At 42.7% G+C, this 20,082-nt stretch overlaps 2 protein-coding genes across 3 annotated transcripts in view; one reads left to right on the top strand and one right to left on the bottom strand.

The window, feature by feature from the left end:
• Positions 1 to 5,183: 5,183 nt before the first annotated feature.
• Positions 5,184 to 20,082, bottom strand: part of LOC124113510 (four-jointed box protein 1-like) — a 61,421-nt gene continuing 46,522 nt past the window's right edge. For both annotated transcript variants that reach the window (XM_046473881.2, XM_046473880.2), the window contains exons 4-7: positions 13,714 to 13,890; positions 13,344 to 13,524; positions 12,300 to 12,464; positions 5,184 to 6,576 (exon numbers count right to left, since the gene is read on the bottom strand). In XM_046473881.2, the coding sequence (XP_046329837.1) occupies positions 6,150 to 6,576; positions 12,300 to 12,464; positions 13,344 to 13,524; positions 13,714 to 13,890 (950 nt within the window). In that variant the 3' untranslated portion in view covers positions 5,184 to 6,149. The remainder of the gene's footprint in view (positions 6,577 to 12,299; positions 12,465 to 13,343; positions 13,525 to 13,713; positions 13,891 to 20,082) is intronic.
• Positions 10,195 to 20,082, top strand: part of LOC124113511 (tumor protein p53-inducible protein 11-like) — a 532,733-nt gene continuing 522,845 nt past the window's right edge. The window contains exon 1 of the mRNA XM_046473884.2: positions 10,195 to 10,366. Within this exon, the coding sequence (XP_046329840.2) occupies positions 10,299 to 10,366 (68 nt within the window). The 5' untranslated portion in view covers positions 10,195 to 10,298. The remainder of the gene's footprint in view (positions 10,367 to 20,082) is intronic.

The following is a 20,082-nucleotide window of genomic DNA, read 5'->3' as shown; positions in this document are numbered from 1 at the left end:
ATTAATGGCCACGTATTGTCTTCAGATAAAACCCGTTTTTGTGCAGGTGAATCGATCAAAATCATGTGCACAGCACTATAGTGGCAAAAGTGTTTTTTCACGTGCAACTGGTCGCGTAGCCACAATACCGCACGTGTTTTCAGCCATACTGCTTAGCAGTTATTAACAAAAAAAGAAAAACACAAGAAAACAAGAGTCTTTACGGCCATTTCTCATGCCACGCCTTTCAAATGTGCAACGTGAACGTGCCATCGGCATGTTGCAGACGGGAACGTCCGTAGCTGAAGTCGCAAGGACGATGGGTTGTAGTCGACGGACTGTTTATGATTTACAGACGCGTCTACAGCAAACGGGTACCACCGCTGATCGTCCTCGGCCAGGTCGACCACGTGTGACGTCACATGCAGAGGATCGTCAGATTGTTTTACGTCACCTCCGATTTTTGCACGTTCCATGGCAGGCTTCTTGTCATCCGTGGCAGCCTCAACGCTGCTGCTTACCGCGACCAGGTACTGGCACCAGAACTTCTGCCTTTTATGGCAGCACATGGACCCGGTTTGATCTTCCAACACGACAATGCCAGACTCCACACAGCAATTTTGACAAGGAATTTCCTTAAGAATGGGGGAGTCAACGTCATGGACTGGCCGTCAAGGTCTCCCGACCTCAATCCCATGCATCGAACACGTCTGGGATGCTCTTGGCAGAAGTCTGCACACTCTCCAGAACCAACCACAGAGTTTGCAAGATCTTAGCACCATTTTGCAGCAACAATGGCGTCGTCTTCCCAATCATTTGTTCACAAGCATCACAAGGTCCATGCGGAAGCGTTGTGTGGCAGTTGTCAACGCACATGGTGGCCATACACGCTTCTGAACTTGTGTGCCATCAGATTCTCGTGCTTGGGACTTATGATTTAAACTGTTGATGTTATTACCGAATACCGTAGGTGCTTGGAACCAATTATGGTTACCACCGTTAATTAAATCCTTCTTTGGACATTAATGATTAAAAATTACCTTCTCTGATACATTTGTCCGTTGTATATCATATATGGGATAACTTTTAAAAATGTAAAGTTTTTAATTTGACTCAATATATTTAAAAAATAAAAAAAAGGAAAGAAGAGAAACAGATGATGCAAACCAAAGGTAATATGTTTATTTACCCTAAAGTCTTTATTTTCTGGGTTGTGTTATTCTTTTCCAGTGATTGATATCGTGAGCCTCTATCTATGCAATCAGGATACGATGACATGCATCAACCAAGTCAGCTATAGCCTGACCACACCATACCGTTAGTTGCCTCCTACGACAAGCACAGTCGCCTTTTACGGCAAACATGGGTTGGTGAAGACCTATTCTACCCCGGATCTGCAGGGGTCGTACGCTAAGTTAAGGACATGTACTAGCATACGCAAGTGGGTCCACTGTTTCAGATTCAGCCCGTTTGTTAGTTTTAACTATTTATTTACTTCTTGACGGGAGTTGTATATCTGATCAGAATTAATAGTTGCTCATTCGGGGAAATAACTACATATCGGCGTCGACTAAGCCTGTGTTACCCATGCATATCTAGCAGGACGTGGAGTCATCCCACAGATGACAGCTTGTTGACGGGGTTAACCTCTTTGGTCATGTGGTCAGGCGTCCGACCTCTGATCAGAAGGTCCGTGGTTCGAATCCCATCACGGGACTCGGAAATTTTATGGCCGCTACATTGGCGCCTATCCCGGTGTACTTTCTATATAACATTTCTCGGGAATTCTTTCGCATAAATATGTCGCTCTTAACCATTTTATTTTAAAAGAATATTCAACCTTCTTGTAATTTCTAAAGAGATGAAGCTTCATTTAAAATATATTTGTAACTATTCCACCGAGTAAAATGATAATTGTTTGCATACAGAATATATTAGTCTTAACGTGAAAGAAAGTATGGAATGATATTTTGTAGGGTTCATTGTACCCAAAACTCAAATATTATCAGAGATTAAAACATCAAATAGTTATCTCGTGACCAGTGAAGATCCGGGGTACAATAGGTCTTCAGCAACCCATGCTTGTCGTAAAAGGCGACTTTGCTTAACTTCTTTGATGGGCGTTTAGAAGTTGGAGTACGAAGTAAGGATAAGAATTTATGGATGAACAACTTCTTTATTACGATTAAGAGCGACATTTCGGTGTAGGTTCTAACACCGTTATCAAGCAAGTGGCATACAGAGTGTGGTTGACAAGTGTATATAGAGGTAGGGGGCAATGTTTATTCAGTAGCGTAGATATCAGATGTAGTTATACTGGAGTGGAGAACCTGTTATGTACACACAAGGGTAGTGATGACAATCATCGGTGAAGTCAGTGACATAAACAAAGAATGAAGCCAGTAATATAAACAACAGGATTATGGCTGATTGGGGTCTTTGATGGGTTGATGGTACGCCGGGGTATGTAATAGCCTTGGTCACGGTTCATTGACGGTTGGAGTCTTTTGATGTTGATTGCTTCTTGTAGTTTCCTGATTTTGAAGTCTTTGAGGTTGGTGGTGAGGGCTTTGACTTTATCCCACTGAATGCTGTGGCTTGGGTTGTCACGGATATGGTCTGATAGAACTGATTTAGAGTCATCTCTGGAGACTGAGCTTTGATGTTCTTTTAATTCGGGTTTTGAGGGGCCTAGATGTTTCTCCTATGTAAGCTTGTCCACAATTGCATGGAATGTGGTACACTGCTCCTGATGGTTCTAGCTTGTGGCTGGATGGTGGTTTCCCTGTGGCTTTTATTGTGTTCTGAATGGTATGAATTCTCTTGAAAACTACATCAATGTTGGCCTGTTTCTTTAAGAGTCGAGACAGATTGGTATTTTCATTCTGTACTTCAAGTTCACAAAGGAAACAAACAATTATCTTTTAACCAAGAACTCATTTTTCAGAACATCCAGCTTTTTAGGGGACGATTCTTTAAAAATTTATACGTGAGAACAAATCACATTTTTTCCACGATTTTTAAGAACAGATTTTTTTAAATTACCAGAAAGTAACACATTGTTCCACTGTCTCGACAGATCCTGGAATAAACGCTGAGTGTATTCGTGTGCGAGGGTCCCCAGGCGTGTAGTCAGTGCAGGCAGACGGTGGGTTTTCAAATGGCACATGGTTTGACGTGCTATAACATTCAGGCGTTTATTTACGGATTTATGGTACACATTTACAAACCAACACGCGTGTCTGGTTACGTAATGGTTTTGTTCGTCACAAATAAGCTTATATATTTTTATTAAAGTATCGACAAAAACGTTCTTGTAATAATTAGTATGTGAGTGCCCTTGAATTATAGTTCTCATGAAAACTATACCGTTTCCTTGAAAATAAGTGAGGTAAGGTGAAATGTTTATAGCCACATCGGACCTCTATATAGCGTGTGTGTACGCGCGTGTGCGTGTGCACATGACTAAAGCCGGTTTCATAGTGTCAGCCAACTGAAACTCCATGCCGCAGTTTAACATGAATACCGACTCAGACACAATTTACTGACTCCGAGTCAACCAGTCTTTGTTTTATCCCCTGATGTCGAGCGCCAAAGTAAGAATTGATCTTCATGAACCCATGCTTGTTAGTCGTCAGTGGCGACTAACGGGACCGGATGGCCAGCCTCAGTGACTTCCAAATCGTATTCCAAATGCGTGGGTCGATGCTCAGGTTGTTAATCACTTGATTATTTACAGACCGCCGTCACATGGCTGGAATAAAAACAACATACAATATATGCAGGGCGTGAAAAGTTAATTCGTTCACATTCACTGTATTTCTCTTTTTTTCAATTATCTTACAACGATTTTTGATTAACAAGGACATGACAAACATTGTAAGTATAAGGTAGATATTTGAGGAACACTGACACTCATTTCGGAAGTCAGCGAAAAGCATTACAGTGTGTGTGTCGGAGTGTAAATGACTGGCGGACGTTGAAGATTTTATTATCGCTTCTTGTGGTACCTACATTCGCACTGCGACAAAGCTTGCTTTTATTTTCATTTTTTATTATAGTCTTCAACTGATCCAAACACTTTTCCCTAAAATACTCGGGCGAGATAAGCCATTTCAACCAGAATAGACCTGTAAAGATCCGGGGTAGAATAGGTCTTCAGCAACCAATGCTTGCCGTAAATGGCGACTATGCTTGCTGTAAATGGCGACTATGCTTGTCGAAAGTGGCGACTAAGGGGATCGGGTGGTTAGGCTCGCTGAGTTGATGCATGTCACCGTATCCCAATTGCGTAAATCGATGGTCATGATGTCATGGTGTTATACAGACTCCTCGGACAAAGTTTATCCCTTTCATAGAAAAACAGCGCTCTACTTTGAAACATTGACTGAAAAAATATTTTACCTCCAACTAAAATACCCGAAAAACAGATGCAGCTTTGAGGTAATTGCACAAAAAGCCCTGTCGAATGGTAACTTGTCTGCTTATTTTGGTCAACTTTGAAGTAAGTCTGTATTTTCGAAACTGAAATTAGTTGACAGACAATCTACTTTTGTTAAAATTCTGGGTAGAAATGAAGTCACTTGAAAGAAACGGGTAAGATCTTTCGTAGCTTTCGTTGACTGCTGTAACACCTGCTTATATCCATCCGTGAACATCCAGTGTAGAATAGGTCTTCAGCACCTCATGCTTGTCGTAAGAGGCGACTAACGGGATCGGGTGGTCAGGCTCGCTGACTTGGTTGATGCATGTCATCGTATCCCAACTGCGTGGATGATGTCTCATGATGTCTATAACTGGATTGTCTGGTCCCGACTCGATTATTTACAGACCGCTGTCATATAGCTGGAATAATGTTGACTGTGGCGTTAAAGAAACAAACAAATGCAGTTAAAATGGGCCGACCATCCATTCATTACAATAAGTTGTAAGCTGATCGTATTGTCGTTATGGGCAACTGCTCTTGCACGTGCAGCTCGTGCTATAATGCCTCCGAGGTGGACGGTGTGTTTACTGTGTGAACAGATGTGTATTTCACGCTGATTGGTCCAGTTGTCGATTCCACCAGCATTCGTCTCCACTCGCCCCTTTCCGTGCTTGTCCCGGAATAACACGAGTTGGTCACGAATGTTCCACCAGGTGGTATTCTTCAAGATTGAGGTAGGGACCCTTTACATATCTTGACCTATCACAACAACACGTTGAAGGTTTCAACCGTTTTAATACATGACAGAAAAAAAAACATGACAAATAATTTACAATAACACCCACGATATACAGATGAGAGACATAGAACCATGCTTCTTCATACACTGACAATGGATTTCCGATCAACATATATATCCGGCCATTGTTTACTTGTTTGCTGACATTTAATAGCAATAGAGTAGGTATTTGAATTTCAACCAAAAAAAAATCATTTCGTTTTTTTTATAATTTGAACTGATATAAATTTTTTTACCCTTGTAACATTTCATTTGTGAGAGAGTATTTTCCTTCCTTTGTAAATTATTGAACATGTTGATGGATATTTAATTACTGAAATATATTTGAAGACTCGGAGGGATGAAACAGATTTCTTATAATCTTAATTTTATTCATCATGTGAAAAATTAGGCAGCAGATAGTGAAACAAGTAAACGACCCAGGAGATTCACTTAAGTTTACTCATCAGCAGTGAAAGTATTCCACCACACACCACATATTCCCGTCTCAGACTGAACCATAGCTCCATCTTGAACCACGTCCAAAGCACTTGTCTGACAAATCAACCCAAATTCACTGAAGGACAATATCCAACAAAATAAGTTATGTCTTTAGGAATGTCAGTCTTTCTATTTTTTTCAGTCACATTCAGACCAAGGTTAGCATTTAGTTCGATTCAGATGCACAAAATACCCACGTGACAAAGTCTGAAAAAGTGGGTGCTGTCAACATGGGATCCATTTCAAGTCCCTGGATTCACTGAATCATCTTCTGGTCACTGGATTCACTGAATCATCTTCTGGTCACTGGATGCAAGGAATCACATTCAAGTCGGTGGATGAACTGAATAACATTTAGGTCACTGAATCACATTCTCGTCTTCAGCACACCACAAGCACAATTTGGGACTGTTTACGTTAAATGAAACAAAATATACAGAAGGAACAATTAAAAATCCATGTTCGTCACCTCCTGTGAGAATCCTTGCAGAACTTGATCCATTGAATGACCTCACCAAGTCTTTTAGAAAACATTGTCTTAAATAAATTATAGGTAGCGTCTTTCTGAACGGCATCAATGAGAGGCTCGTACGTCCTGGCGTAATGCTCGAGCACCTCGTGGGGGCTGATGCTGCCGTGGAGCTGGTACAGAGCGTCGACGAGGGACTTCTGAAAGATGCACATCGCCTGCAGCATCTCCTTGTGGAAATGGAGGAAGTTGTCGCCGTTGCTGCCGCTATGGTACAGGAGGTCGTATGCGTCAAGGAGACCGCTCTCGTTATCTATCAACCAGAGTTTTCCCGTTGTTGTAGATTTACGAAGGTTACGAATGTCATCTTGAATTATCTTTGGTGATTTCTCTTTTTCTGCTGCATCCTGCATACTGGCCACTCTGAAACACAGAATGTTTGGGGACAATTATAAAACATGCACTTTTATATAATGTCGTTGTGTTTTTGAATTAATTTGTTTCATAAAAAAAATGGAAATTACATAATTTTGGCTCAAGTTTAAAAAAAAATATAAACATTTTTATCTGAACATGCTGCATATCCTGGAAAAATGTCTTGAAGCAGTGACTGACAAGCTATTCTGCCTCTTAACAACATTTAAAGGCCAACCTTCCACAACCCAATCGCCATTCCTACCCTCCACAAACCCATCGCCATCCCCACCTACCACCATCCCCATCTCCCACAAACCCCATCACCAACCCCACCTACCACCATCCCCACCCTCCACAACCCCATCACCAACCCCACCTACCACCATCCCCACCCTCCACAACCCCATCGCCATCACCATCCCCATCTCCCACAACCCCATCACCAACCCCACCTACCACCATCCCCACCCTCCACAACCCCATCGCCATCACCATCCCAAACCCCATCTCCCACAACCCCATCACCAACCCCACCTACCACCATCCCCACCCTCCACAACCCCATCGCCATCACCATCCCCATCTCCCACAAACCCATCACCAACCCCACCTACCACCATCCCCACCCTCCACAACCCCATCGCCATCACCATCCCAAACCCCATCTCCCACAACCCCATCACCAACCCCACCTACCACCATCCCCACCCTCCACAACCCCATCGCCATCACCATCCCCATCTCCCACAAACCCATCACCAACCCCACCTACCACCATCCCCACCCTCCACAACCCCATCACCAACCCCACCTACCACCATCCCCACCCTCCACAACCCCATCGCCATCACCATCCCCATCTCCCACAAACCCATCACCAACCCCACCTACCACCATCCCCACCCTCCACAACCCCATCACCAACCCCACCTACCACCATCCCCACCCTCCACAACCCCATCACCAACCCCACCTACCACCATCCCCACCCTCCACAACCCCATCACCAACCCCACCTACCACCATCCCCACCCTCCACAACCCCATCGCCATCCCCACCTACCACCATCCCCATCTCCCACAAACCCATCACCAACCCCACCTACCACCATCCCCACCCTCCACAACCCCATCACCAACCCCACCTACCACCATCCCCACCCTCCACAACCCCATCACCAACCCCACCTACCACCATCCCCACCCTCCACAACCCCATCACCAACCCCACCTACCACCATCCCCACCCTCCACAACCCCATCACCAACCCCACCTACCACCATCCCCACCCTCCACAACCCCATCACCAACCCCACCTACCACCATCCCCACCCTCCACAACCCCATCACCAACCCCACCTACCACCATCCCCACCCTCCACAACCCCATCACCATCCCCACCTACCACCATCCCCACCCTCCACAACCCCATCACCAACCCCACCTACCACCATCCCCACCCTCCACAACCCCATCACCATCCCCACCTACCACCATCCCCACCCTCCACAACCCCATCACCATCCCCACCTACCACCATCCCCACCCTCCACAACCCATCACCCTCCACAACCCCATCACCAACCCCACCTACCACCATCCCCACCCTCCACAACCCCATCACCAACCCCACCTACCACCATCCCCACCCTCCACAACCCCATCGCCATCACCATCCCCATCTCCCACAAACCCATCACCAACCCCACCTACCACCATCCCCACCCTCCACAACCCCATCACCAACCCCACCTACCACCATCCCCACCCTCCACAACCCATCACCCTCCACAACCCATCACCCTCCACAACCCATCACCCTCCACAACCCCATCACCAACCCCACCTACCACCATCCCCACCCTCCACAACCCCATCACCAACCCCACCTACCACCATCCCCACCCTCCACAACCCATCACCCTCCACAACCCATCACCCTCCACAACCCATCACCCTCCACAACCCATCACCCTCCACAACCCCATCACCAACCCCACCTACCACCATCCCCACCCTCCACAACCCCATCACCAACCCCACCTACCACCATCCCCACCCTCCACAACCCCATCACCATCCCCACCTACCACCATCCCCACCCTCCACAACCCCATCGCCATCCCCACCTACCACCATCCCCACCCTCCACAACCCATCACCATCCCCACCTACCACCATCCCCACCCTCCACAACCCATCACCATCCCCACCCTCCACAACCCCATCGCCATCCCCACCTACCACCATCCCCACCTACCACCATCCCCACCCTCCACAACCCCATCGCCATCCCCACCTACCACCATCCCCACCTACCACCATCCCCACCCTCCACAACCCCATCGCCATCCCCACCTACCACCATCCCCACCTACCACCATCCCCACCTACCACCATTCCTACCCTCCACAACCCATCACCCTCCACAACCCATCACCCTCCACAACCCATCACCCTCCACAACCCATCACCCTCCACAACCCCATCACCAACCCCACCTACCACCATCCCCACCCTCCACAACCCCATCACCATCCCCACCTACCACCATCCCCACCCTCCACCTCCAAGAATATTTAATGATTGATTGATCCTAAACTGAACCATTTTACCAAATATATGACCATAAGGGCTCAAACTCAGACCCCAGCATGATAAAAAGAGCACTAAGCACTGGACCACCACATAACATCCTGCACTTGTATTGAAGGTCGACCTCCCCTTCCATGTCCATTCCAAATGTCCGCATATAATAGGACCTGTCACTCACTTTCCCATTGTTCAAATTGATCACTCTGAAGCCTTTCAAGTTAATCTGTAGTCACGACATTATCTGCCAAAATGATGATATTACTGTCTCACCAAATTAGTAGCTTCCACAGATGATAATACTGTAATCGATGTTAGCGTGCCACTGGCATTATTAAGCAAAGGGGCTACTAATTTGGATGCAGTCTGCAATGCTAGACCCTCTGTTGTTGCCTCGCATGATCACATCGTTCAGTCCGGTGTCAGTCCTACCAAGCAACCTCAGTGCTGGGGCCGTTGTAAGTCCTATACGTTTAACTGATGTACAAACAAGATTGCTCACACATCCACCCACTCACTCACTCACTACCTCCCTCCCTCACCCACCCACCCACCCACTCACCCACTCACTCACTCACTCACTCACTCACTACTTCCCTCCCTCACCCACCCACCCACTCACTCACTCACTCACTCACTACTTCCCTCCCTCACCCACCCACCCACCCACTCACTCACTCACTCACTCACTCACTCACCGCTGTCTTCAAAGAAAAACACTTCACTCAATTTAAGTTTGATAATCTGTTCCTTTTGATCAAACACACAAGTGATTACTAATAAAACAATTAATCTTATCACATTGGGCCGAAGTGACACTTTCACACGAGACCCTATTAATCCAAGCGGTTGACCCTACTTTGACTGGGGAGCTTCGATCCTCCAGGCACCTCATACATGGAGATAATACATAACTCTTTTCTTCTATTTCAGGCGTGCTAGCCATCTATACATCATCTTTGTCCGAGGTTGTGGACAACTCCAATCACATGAATGTATTGACATACTAGATCTACACAGCCGAGGTGAGGGGACGGCAGTTATTGGCAGATGTACGCTGGTGGCTCGTAGGTTGCTAATTGTGTGATGATGAATGAGCCGGACGTCCCTGAGGAGGTAGATGGAGCTCGCTAAATGCAGACACTTTGGAAGCGGGTTTGCAATACAGTTACAGGACTCATGGAGGAAACGTCTGACTGCAGGTAGGCAATAATACTTATTATGTTCCTGCTTCCACTGTTTTACTGATGATATTCTGCCAGATATTAACGAATGGCATGGAGGAGTTTGATATTTTCAGGAACAATCTTGGAAATATAGCTTACTAGATCAATTGAAAGTACTTTAAATTAGCGGTTGTTATGATGATTTGATCAGTGAATATTTTGAATTTACATGGATTGATTCAAATGACATCTGACCGTGACTTTGGAACATACATATTTGTTATTGGCCAATCAGAGGTATCAAATCACAATAACAACCTCTTTTAAAACTGCTGATCTGACAGCTACAGCTATGTTGATCTCATTCATATTTCTTATTGGCCGATCAGAGGTATCAAATCACACCTCTGATTAAAACTGCTGATCTGAAAGCTACAGCTATGTTGATCTCATTCATATTTCTTATTGGCCGATCAGAGGTATCAAATCACACCTCTGATTAAAACTGCTGATCTGAAAGCTACAGCTATGTTGATCTCATTCATATTTCTTATTGGCCAATCAGAGGTATCAAATCACACCTCTGATTAAAACTGCTGATCTGACAGCTACAGCTATGTTGATCTCATTCATCTTTGTTATTGGCCGATCAGAGGTATCAAATCACACCTCTGATTAAAACTTCTGATCTGAAAGCTACAGCTATGTTGATCTCATTTATATTTGTTATTGGCCGATCAGGGGTATCAAATCACAATAACAACCTCTGATTTAAACTGCTGATTGAAAGCTACAGCAATGTTGATCTCATTCATAGTTCTTATTGGCCGATCAGAGGTATCAAATTACACCTCTGATTAAAACTGCTGATCTGACAGCTACAGCTATGTTGATCTCATTCATATTTCTTATTGGCCGATCAGAGGTATCAAATCACACCTCTGATTAAAACTGCTGATCTGAGAGCTACAGCTATGTTGATCTCATTCATATTTCTTATTGGCCGATCAGAGGTATCAAATTACACCTCTGATTAAAACTGCTGATCTGACAGCTACAGCTATGTTGATCTCATTCATATTTCTTATTGGCCGATCAGAGGCATCAAATCACACCTCTGATTAAAACTGCTGATCTGAGAGCTACAGCTATGTTGATCTCATTCATATTTCTTATTGGCCGATCAGAGGTATCAAATCACACCTCTGATTAAAACTGCTGATCTGAGAGCTACAGCTATGTTGATCTCATTCATATTTCTTATTGGCCGATCAGAGGTATCAAATCACAATAACAACCTCTGATTGAAACTGCTGATCTGACAGCTACAGCTATGTTGATCTCATTCATATTTCTTATTGGCCGATCAGAGGTATCAAATCACACCTCTGAATAAAACTGCTGATCTGAAAGCTACAGCAATGTTGATCCCATTCATATTTCTTATTGGCCGATCAGGGGTATCAAATCACAATAACAACCTCTGATTAAAACTGCTGATCTGAAAGCTACATCAATGTTGATCCCATTCATATTTCTTATTGGCTGATCAGAGGTATCAAATCACACCTCTGATTAAATCTGCTGATCTGAAAGCTACATCAATGTTGATCCCATTCATATTTGTTATTGGCCGATCAGAGGTATCAAATCACATTAACAACCTCTGATTAAAACTGCTGATCTGACATCTACAGCTATGTTGATCTCATTCATAAACCAGGTAATTTGTTAGGGACGTATCAGCTGATTACATGTTTTAACTTTCACATATCACAGCACTGACTACTTCACAGGTTTGATAGTCACCGACAGCAGCCTGATTTCATCACATTTGCACATTTCACAATACAACATCTTGTGATTACCTCACACATTTGAGGGCAGAGTTGCATGCCTTGAGCACACCAGGATCCTATGATCGTGGGTTTGAATCCTGCCATGATATCCTAATGTGTCCTGGACCTACCTATCATAGTTGCCCGTGAGGTAGTCGAAGATGACCATGGCGCCCCACTGGACGACGTCCGACAGTGCCTCAGCACTTAACTTCTTCTCTACAATGGTGTCGGAGTTGACGATGTCCCCGGCACGATACGCCTCCAGGATCGTTTGTGGCATCTGCACATGAGCTCTGCCGAACAGAGAATTGAGTCTTGTTGGAAAATAATACAGTACGTGTGAGAATACCTTTTATTTTTCCCAATTGTCAAAAAGAAAATGGTTGTTACCATGGTGAATGAAAATATTCCAAGGGTAGTAGGTTCTGTAACTACATATTAATGTTTTAATTAGGTTAAGCTACTGATTACTTGATTATGATATGAAAATAATAAGAAAACTAAGGAAAGAGCATTTGACATGTTATTTGAGCAGGGTGCATATTACATTTAAAACATTCCTTTACCTTGTGATATATCAAGTATCTGAGCTTCTTGTACTGTAGTGCAAGACTTGGGAGTAGATCTATGCAACTTAGCAACTTTTTAAATCTGCATATTATATAAGTGTGTGTGTGTGTGTGTTTCTGTGTGTGTCTGTGTGTGTCTGTGTGTGGCTGGTTGTACTGATGCTGATTTTATAGTACTAGCTCACTGAGATAGAATACTGCAGTTTAACATGAATACCCCACTCAGACACAGTATACTGACTCTGAGTGGACCAGTCCTTGTTTTAGCCCCTTAATGCCGAGCGCAAGACAGGGTTACAACAAGTACCATCTTTTAACATCTTTTGGTATGACGCTGCCGGCATATTTATTGACATCAATTCGGTTCAAGTTCGTCTTTGCAGAAATAAAAATAATTCTTTTTCCAAACTCTGGGTCAACACAAAACATGATTTGATTGTTGCTGCTCAGTGAAAAACACCAAAATGGTTATGTGATTATTAGGAACTATAAATCTTTTAACATTCATATAATATATTACATTTTTGCGGGAAAAAGTATGCATTGGTCGTCAGATTTATGTTCCTCCCATGTTGATTGGAACCTTCCCTGTAGTACACTCACCTGCGGGAATTCATATTGTCGATCCACTGAATGAGGGCCACATATTGGTTGTTGCCCCACCCCAGGGCTTCAGTGTCTTGACTCCGCCAGTGGATCGACGAGTCGTTGACCTGGGACAGCAGCACCGCTGGAACGTTGTCCATCCCCAACAACATCGACAGGTAGAAGGAGAGGACCTCACCTGTAGGAGGGAAGCAGGTTCGTTAGTATGCAGGTGTGACAGGTCACTCTAACCTAACTGCCATGCATTATGAAGTGGTATTACTCACCTAACACAAGTGTGTCATGGGGGTGGCGGTATCGGCACACATGGGTTAATAAGTCCAATTTGTAACCTAACTGCCATGCATCATGAAGTGGTATTACTCACCTAACACAAGTGTGTCGTGGGGGTGGCGGTATCGGGCACACATAGTTGTCCCATCCTCCATGACAACAAATCCATTCTTGGGACGTCCGCAGCGATCCCAAGACGGTTGCTGGAGACTCTTGACGTGAGTGACTCGCATCCTCCTGACCCAGCCAATCAGGCTGTAGTTGGACATGCCTGGAACATACAAGTCACATGACACAACTGCAATATAGTTCATACATGTATAATTTTTTAATTTGAAGTTTACATGATATACAGCTTTTCCATTGGACGAGAGGTTGGTCACATGACTGCGAAATAGACGTTCATAAGTGTATGAACGACACAATTTTGACGTTCATAATTTTTTCAAAGATTTTATTGTGATAAAGGATGACTAGAATACACTGTTTATTTGTCAAATTAACATGTACGTTTTCACTGAACCATGAAAAATGAAAAATCAAGAAATAAGAAAAAAAGTTTTTTTGTGTAATTGGTTGAAAGTAAGTCTGTTAAGAAAAAGATATGTATTAATATGGATTATAATATGTGTTGTCATCATTATGTCCATAATAATGAAGTAACTGTGTAATGGATTATCAAAGGACAAGCCTTTGTACTGTTCATGTTCTGTACCCAAATTGAGGTAAGTAGTCAGTGCGTCAAGGGAGACCACTCTTCCAAGCCTAGCAGCATGTGATGCAGCCCAGTAAAATGTCAGTGGCAGGACTGTGGGATACAGGGTCTTTACAATATGATTATTGAAATTATTCACATGAACCTGACTACACAGTTATTTAGTTGTGACAATATGTCAGTATATACAAAAGATGAACATTATTTGTCAAGGTCTGACCCTGTTTTGATTTACTATGAATTATAAAGAAACATTTTTTTAGACATTATCTGAGCTAAATACTTAATCAATATATCTACCTCTAGCTGTGACTTACAAGTAAATGAATTGTTAGTCTATCTTTCTCTAATCTCTAAACATTTGGTGTTTCAGACATAATGAAATGTATGGTTTCTGTTCTATTAAAAAAATATTTCAATATCAATTTATGAGCACCCAAACAAAGTGACGACAGTACAGTCTACCCTTGTTGTAACGTCACACTGGTTATATTGTCCAAGGTAGCCAGAACAGTCTACCCTTGTTGTAACGTCACACTGGTTATATTGTCCAAGGTAGCCAGAACAGTCTACCCTTGTTGTAATGCCACACTGGTTATATTGCCCAAGGTAGCCAGAACAGTCTACCCTTGTTGTAATGCCACACTGGTTATATTGCCCAAGGTAGCCAGAACGGATATCCCACCATTAAATTTCCCTGGATAAAATGCCAAACTGGTTATAATGCCACTGCCAACCATTCTCAGAACAAATGTTCGTATTCCCTGGTTATAATGTATTTGTTTAATACATTTGTTTTATACATACTGTAATGTATAAAAGAGTGTTATGACAGTCTTAAGAAATGCTCGTAAAATATATCTGGCTTGGACATATTTGCTAAACATGTGACCTTCTAATGAACCATATATCTTCATCCAGTTCTGGGGTCTTATAGTCCACGACTACTGATCAGGAGTTTGTGGGTTCGATTCCCGTAATTTCATTACTTGTTCCCGATTTTAGAACATTGGACATTTGAAACATTTGAAGTCTGAACTTTATCTGCTTCTCTACTCGTCATAGTGCAGTCTTACCACCCTCCATCCCGACATCAGCTCATCCTGATTAGTCCACAAAGGCCATATAACTACCTGAATTAACCCTACATTATATATAATGTGTTTGCACAGCTAGCATCACAGCCTTGCCAAACCCATCCCCATATTAGAAGCAGTAGCCTTGCTCCAAGGCTGTACTGAAAGAAAAGTCCATGGATATGTGGTAGTTCTATCCTCCTAATAGCAAGTCTAGATACGTGGACTCTGTTAGGGACATCTTGTTGTTATCATTTACATAATCTAGAACTTATGATTTAAACTTATAATTATTGCATAAGGGACTTGTGCAAGTCTACAGAAGCAGGTGCCCTCTGACTTGTCCATAGGCTGTGTGTTATGGTATCTAATGGAGGGCTCTGTAATGAAGACAAATGGGAAGTGATCACGGCCTGAGATAGGGGGACACATCTCATCCGGGGACGACCAGGAGGTGTTGAGTGTTATCATTTACTTCTGCGTAACTAAATGGGGATGTATTGAAACTCTGATCTATGTTGACACATACAGATGGCAGGATTAGATCTATGTTTAACAGGATAACAAGCCTGTAGTTGGTCCTGGTAATGTCTGTGTACCCACTCACCCACTCATTGTATGGGGAAATGGGACTCGACTCAAGTTTTGATAGGGATATGTTTTACTATGTCTTGATTGACCCCCGTAAGTATGTCAATACTCATAACATGTAGATGTAGTATGACGTATCTCAGTGTCCTTATCAAACGTTGAGTAGTATAATATTTATTGCACAAAGTAATCCATTACGGAACATTTCAAAATCTTAAATGACAAAACATGATGATTTATACATACATATGCAGACATATGTACATATAACCCTGTAAAAAAACACACACACACACACACACACACACACACACACACACACACACAGAAAATAACATTTAAAAATATCAGTATTACAGATTTGATGATATTACACATAAAATGTCATCGGTTGATTAAGATCAGCAGATACTAATGCTTGAAATTATAGACATGGAAACAAATGCAATTGATGTTAATGGCTTCATTATTTAAGAGGATGTAGTGAAATCATTTGTTTTCATGATTGTGGACATTTTCATTTTGTGTGGATAATTTTCCAAAGAGCCATTTTGTGAATCGGTGTTATGAACCCATGAGAAAATGTCTCAGCTAGAGCGATGACTCGCAGTTTGAATGCAGCATCGTAAGCCTGGCGTTTTCGTTTCAAACTCATGATGAGAATTTCGGTCAGTAAAAATATACCAACTTTTATACCCCTATGCAGTAACTCACCAAGTTGCTTCAATTGAACATGTGGAGCATAGCCTCTGATGTTGTGGGGTGGGTGGGTGGCTTTGTATGTTCTATACTTAATTTATGGTTACTGAATCTTAGTTTAGAAAGTGCGATCGGTATTTTCTTATTTTACAGTGACTGAGATAAGGTTCTAATTTTATTTCATTCTTAACAACTCTATATGTCCTGAGTTTGTTTCCTGTGCCTCTAGCTGCATTACCATCTGGAGAGTTTCCTTGAAGGGGTCAAATTTTGACTTTTTTGTCTCTTTGAAATTGTGTTTTCCTAAGAATAGATTGAGCTTGCATACCCATCCTGATCGTTTATTCACCAAATATGTACATTCAGCAAAAGCATTCTGAAATATTATATTTTTTGGTGATAGAAATTTGCTTTTTCTATTGGTACTGTGTGGATAAAAGGATCGAGTCCTAGTTCTGCTCCTAGCTTGCCCAGTTGTGTGTTGTTTAACAACACCTTACATGTATTTACAAAATCTGAGCTGCAGTTTCTCAGCGATAAATTTGATAAAATGGAATAAATATCTTCACAGACAAAACAGCAGCCATGAACACAAGGGGATTCTAGGTGATATATTGTGGATTCTATCAACTGAGGTACTTGAAAAAATATTTATTTACTTTTTTTTTGGTTAGAATGAATGAGTGGTACACAATTTTTAGACTAAAGTTTTGTCTCGGAATTAAGCAATGAAAACATACTTCTTTATGGATAACAACTTCTTGTTTATAGCAACATTTCGATGTAGATTCTTACACCGTTATCAAGGTTTGGTTTTAAACTATACCACTCAACTTTAGATGGGGATAATTATACTTGTCATCATGAGAATCAGCTTTTTGTCTCCTGGATAGATAAAACAAATATCCCTATCTGTAGTGAAGTAGTATATTTAAAGATTTGTCTTTATAAATTGCCTTTCAAATATAATTGAAAAGGCCCCAGAGAATCTCCATTCATTTTCAGGAATCTAGATTTGCCAAAGCAGTGTAGAGTTTTTTATATATTTCTGTTTCAAGTTCTGTATGAGAGACCAACCACTCAGCACATTAGGTAAATGAATCCTGAAACTGTTCAAGTGAAAGTAGGTATTTTCAAACACTATAGGGCATAAAAATGTCAAGCTATCATCTTGGATAAAGCTTCATGATAGTATCAGGGACTCAAGTGCTGATGTTCTCTAACACACACTTGTTCTATTAATCACTTCTAAAGCAACAAACTCTTCTCAGATGGCTTCAAAAAGGTTTCAATCACCATTATGCAACATATTAAAAAAGAAGTTAATTGAAAAAGTATTCCTGGTATTCACTCATTTTATCTTTAAAAATTTCAGTTATGGCTTGCACATGGGTAAAACATGTCGGCCCATAACGATTCAGTGCATCCCACATGTTGTATATCACAGGGGAGGGATGGGAGGTAGTGATGTAGGGTGTAGGGTAGTGATGGAGGCTGAAGGGTAGTGATGGAGGCTGTAGGGTAGTGATGTAGGCTGTAGGGTAGTGATGGAGGCTGAAGGGTAGTGATGGAGGCTGTAGGGTAGTGATGTAGGCTGTAGGGTAGTGATGGAGGCTGAAGGGTAGTGATGGAGGCTGTAGGGTAGTGATGTAGGCTGTAGGGTAGTGATGGAGGCTGAAGGGTAGTGATGGAGGCTGTAGGGTAGTGATGTAGGCTGTAGGGTAGTGATGGAGGCTGAAGGGTAGTGATGGAGGCTGTAGGGTAGTGATGTAGGCTGTAGGGTAGTGATGTAGGGTGTAGGGTAGTGATGTAGGATGTATGGTTGTGATGTAGGATGTATGGTAGTGGTGTAGGGTTGTGATGTAGGATGTAGGGTAGTGATGTAGGATGTAGGGTAGTGATGTAGGGTGTGGGGTAGTGATGTAGGATATAGGGTAGTGATGTAGGGTGTAGGGTAGTGATGTAGGATGCAGGGTAGTGATGTAGGGTGTAGGGTAGTGATGTAGGATGTATGGTTGTGATGTAGGATGTATGGTAGTGGTGTAGGGTTGTGATGTAGGATGTAGGGTAGTGATGTAGGATGTAGGGTAGTGATGTAGGATGTATGGTAGTGATGTAGGGTGTAGGGTAGTGATGTAGGATGTATGGTAGTGATGTAGGCTGTATGGTAGTGATGTAGGCTCTAGGGTAGTGATGTAGGCTCTAGGATAGTGATGTAGGATGCAGGGTGGTGATGTAGGTTAGTGATGTAAGATGTAGGTTAGTGAAGTCAGTGAGCCTGACCACCCGATCCCATTAGTCGACATGCATAGTCGCCTTTTACGGCAAGCATGGGCTGGTGAAGACCTAAAAATAGGTTCACAAAACGCTTTTTCTTATCTTAACAATGTCTAAATTGGATTGGCTAATCATGCAATCTCGGTGACATGGTTGGTTGTGCTTCATCATACTGTGATAGAATGGGAAAGTGCTCATGGTATCAACCACTGGTTTGTGTGTATTTAATGACAGGTCGCAGTGACCTAGCTTAAATATTGCTGAAACAGCATAAAATAAAAGCCAACATTACAGCCTTAGTGGCAAGGCATACTTGCTGTCTTCCTGCCAAGCTGATCACCTGCCAGCTCTGCTGGGCTGAAGTACCTTCTCAACACAGAGATTTATGTCCTATTATTTATGACAGTGGAGTGTAAAGATGTCTGTGTGAGATGGGTCCAGTCTTGTGAAGCACGACTTATTCACAGGTCGAGGTGTTGAGTCCCAGCAGTCGAGGAATTTGTCACTATCAGGCTGTCGTATATTGTGTTGTCAAACGCAACCATGTCAAGAGGGGAGCCATTTGATAAGAGCCTGCCTGGTTGAGCACCTAGGGGCTGTTTTATCCTGGGAGTTTGCAGACATGGTGGACAACGGAGGCATGATGGAGTATACATTGTCACACATTCGCGGATTCACATTGACAAAGTTGTTTTATAACTCATTTAATAACACATACAGGTGATAAGTTTGTTAATGGACTACCTTACAATTCAGTGGTGTTCAGTCCGATCTGATTTAATTGGAGTGTTTATGGATCTGTATTGCTCGTCAGTGTCTGGGGCGGTGGGGTAGCCTTGTGGTTAAAGCGTTTGCGTATCATGCCGAAACCATTTCTGGTGTCTCCTGCCGTGATATTGCTGGAATATTGCTGGAATATTGCTGGAATATTGCTGGAATATTGCTAAAAGCGGCGTAAAACTATGTATACTCAAGGAAAATAGAAACTCTGCTTCAAACTGTACAGATGTTTAGTTTACTTAAGATAGTACTTACAAAAGTTTAAAGTTTTTTAAAGATTTTTTTGTTTTAAAGTTAATATTTTTTTAAATTTTCAATTTCCCAT

The sequence above is a fragment of the Haliotis rufescens genome, unplaced genomic scaffold, assembly GCF_023055435.1.
Source record: "Haliotis rufescens isolate VD_foot unplaced genomic scaffold, xgHalRufe1.0.p SCAF_6, whole genome shotgun sequence".
Classification (NCBI taxonomy): Eukaryota; Metazoa; Mollusca; class Gastropoda; order Lepetellida; family Haliotidae; genus Haliotis; species Haliotis rufescens.
The sequence above is the reverse complement of the archived record's forward strand: the minus strand, read 5'-3'. Positions and strand labels throughout refer to the sequence as shown.